General features: G+C 58.5%; 1 protein-coding gene across 1 annotated transcript; it reads right to left on the reverse strand.

Annotated features, from left to right (window-relative positions):
* Window positions 1-336: 336 nt before the first annotated feature.
* On the reverse strand, window positions 337-1,949 carry CONPUDRAFT_160769 (uncharacterized protein; the record flags this gene model as incomplete). Its single annotated transcript, XM_007777895.1, has 3 exons — window positions 337-407; window positions 437-670; window positions 731-1,949. The coding sequence occupies 3 exons, from the start codon at window positions 1,947-1,949 to the stop codon at window positions 337-339; spliced, it is 1,524 nt and encodes a 507-aa protein (XP_007776085.1).
* Between the last annotated feature and the right edge of the window lie 495 nt (window positions 1,950-2,444).

The raw sequence follows: 2,444 nt of genomic DNA on the forward strand, positions 1-2,444 counted from the left end.
CCCTCACACCGGATAGATCCGGACGATGTTGAGACGGTGAATTTCTCTTCCTCTGGTAGTTCCTCATACTCGGAGAAATCCGAGAGTTCGAACGTGAAGTGCGTAGATGCACCTGAGTCAAGCACCCATCCAATAGGATAGCGTGCATGCAACTTTTCATGAAGAGATTTCTCACGATCAGTGTCGCGTACGACCAATGCCTTATCGATGCAGATATCACACCACTGAGAACTTGAATGTACACATTGTCCATTCATTACGTCTGCAGATACATGCGAAGAAAAACTACCGACTACATATGGTTCACCTGTAAAGGGTTTAGCACCAGATACGTTGTCAGCGGCATCGAGAAAACTGGTTGCGCACCAGATCGACTCGCAATCGAGTGACACCGCCCGTTCTCCGCCCTGTTCGGACGGCTCCTTGAGCGACATACCCTCGAACTCCTCAATGTCGTCCTCATAGCCATACTCGGCGACTTGGACCGGGGTGGGCGCCATGGAACGGCGAAGGTCCTCTTTCTGTTGCTGGTACTCCGCGTACGCCTCCGCATTGAGCCAGCCCTTGTGGCCGGTCGCAGAGTCGTCGACATAAGAACCACCGCCAGCGAGGCGGTCACCGAGCTTCTGACGCTTCTTGTAGTCAGAGAACTTGGTGCGCTTGGGAGGACCTAACCCAGACACATATTGGTCAGAGTCAGAAGCGCGCGGAGGGGTAACCGACGGCTTACGAGAAGGCTCCTCTACCGGCTCGATGCGAGCCGACAGAGGCGGGGACGCTGAGGGGCCCATGGAGAGCCGCTGAATAAGCGGCGTCTCCCCCGCGAACGCAGGCAACTCGGCGCGCGTTCCCTCGAACGTGGGCGCAATGCCCTGGTCTCGCTGGCGCTTGAGTGCGCCTGCGGTTCCGTGAGGGGGCGCCGGAGCGCTGCTGCGGCCTTGAAAGGCCGTCGCGGGTTGGTGGGACCGCTTGCGCGGATCGGGGGTAGGTGCGGAATACACCGGTGGAGAGTATGAGGGGCCAGACGGCCCGGAAGCGACGTGCGCGACGTGGTAGACGGGAGCCGGCGTTGTAAACGTTGCCGAGTAGTTGGCAGCGGCGGGTGCGGCACTCTGCGGCGCCGGAGATGGCGTCGCGTTGGCAGGAGCCGACGACGAAGCCGCGTTAGCGGCCGCCGGCTTCTGTTGCTGCTGCTGTTGCTGCTGCGCCTGGTGCTCCTTGCGCTCCTTCTTGGAAGGACGCTTCTTCTTGCCGTCGGATGACGACTGGCCGTTGTACTGCTTCGTACTGGAGCTGGCCTTGTTGGCCTGCTCCTCCTTCACCTGAGTGACCTTCTTTTTCTTCTGTCCGGAGGACCGCAGATCCCAGGATGCCTGCATGCCCTGGATGATGTCGCTCGTCGCCAGATTGGTGAGGAGCTGCGTGGAGTTGTTGATTTGGTGTTTGAGCGGCTCGTAGCCAGCCGGTATTTTCGAGAAAAGTATGACGGCCCGAGTGGAGTCGGTTATGACGCCACCCAGACCTGCGAAACGAGAGAATGCCGCCATGATCTTGGCGAGAGCAGGGTTGGGGTCGGTGTCGGCCGGGATCTGGGTGTTGAGGGCGATCTTAATTTCGTTGATCGCCGCCGTGATCCCTTGCGCGCCTGCGCGCACCTCCAGTGTGGCGAACATCTGGAGTGCCGTGTCGTTGTTCAAGATGAACTGGTTCATGTCGTGGCTGACACACTCCCTGATCTTGCCGATCGCGGTGTCGTTGGCGTCCTCCCACTTGTTGATCTCGGCCTCAGAGGGATTGGTGGCTAGCATGACTGCGCGGGGCATGCGCAGCGCTCTACCCGCGCCAGAGGCGCGGATATGGTTCTCCATGCGGGGCTTCCAAAGCAGGAAGTCGGTGCCGGCAAAGATGCCGACAGCGGTCTGGGCAGCGGTTTGATGAGAAGTAGACATTTTGATGAATCTGGGGTTAGGATAACGTCAGCGTGGGTACACTAGACGGATTACATCATGCCCAGGCGAGTCCGCGGTAGACTAGCGGTCTAGACCTCCAGAGCCGCTCGAGACCCGAACCGGTAAAGGTGCATGGGTTCTCACGGATGTGGGAAAGGCCCTTCACACATGACAGGAGGGTGTCCCCTTGATTCCTGCCGCCCTGGTGTTAACCAGTGGGCGAAGGGGGAAACGCTTCGGATGAACCGTTGCGAATAACTCCCCCCCATGGCATACTAAGCCGCCTTGAGGTACTAGGCTCCGCCGCGCCCCGCGGGGCTCATAACCTGACAAAGGACGATCGCGAGTATAGCATAGAAGTCTATGAAAGCGCGAACTCACCGGGCAGTTAGTTGTTGAAGGTTGAGTTAGTAGCTGGTTAGGCTGGTAGCTGACGATGGTAGTCGTTCGGTGGAGAGAGAAGACTTAAATGATATTCATGGTAGCGACTGTATA

This window comes from Coniophora puteana (genome assembly GCF_000271625.1).
Source record: "Coniophora puteana RWD-64-598 SS2 unplaced genomic scaffold CONPUscaffold_167, whole genome shotgun sequence".
Lineage (NCBI taxonomy): Eukaryota > Fungi > Basidiomycota > Agaricomycetes > Boletales > Coniophoraceae > Coniophora > Coniophora puteana.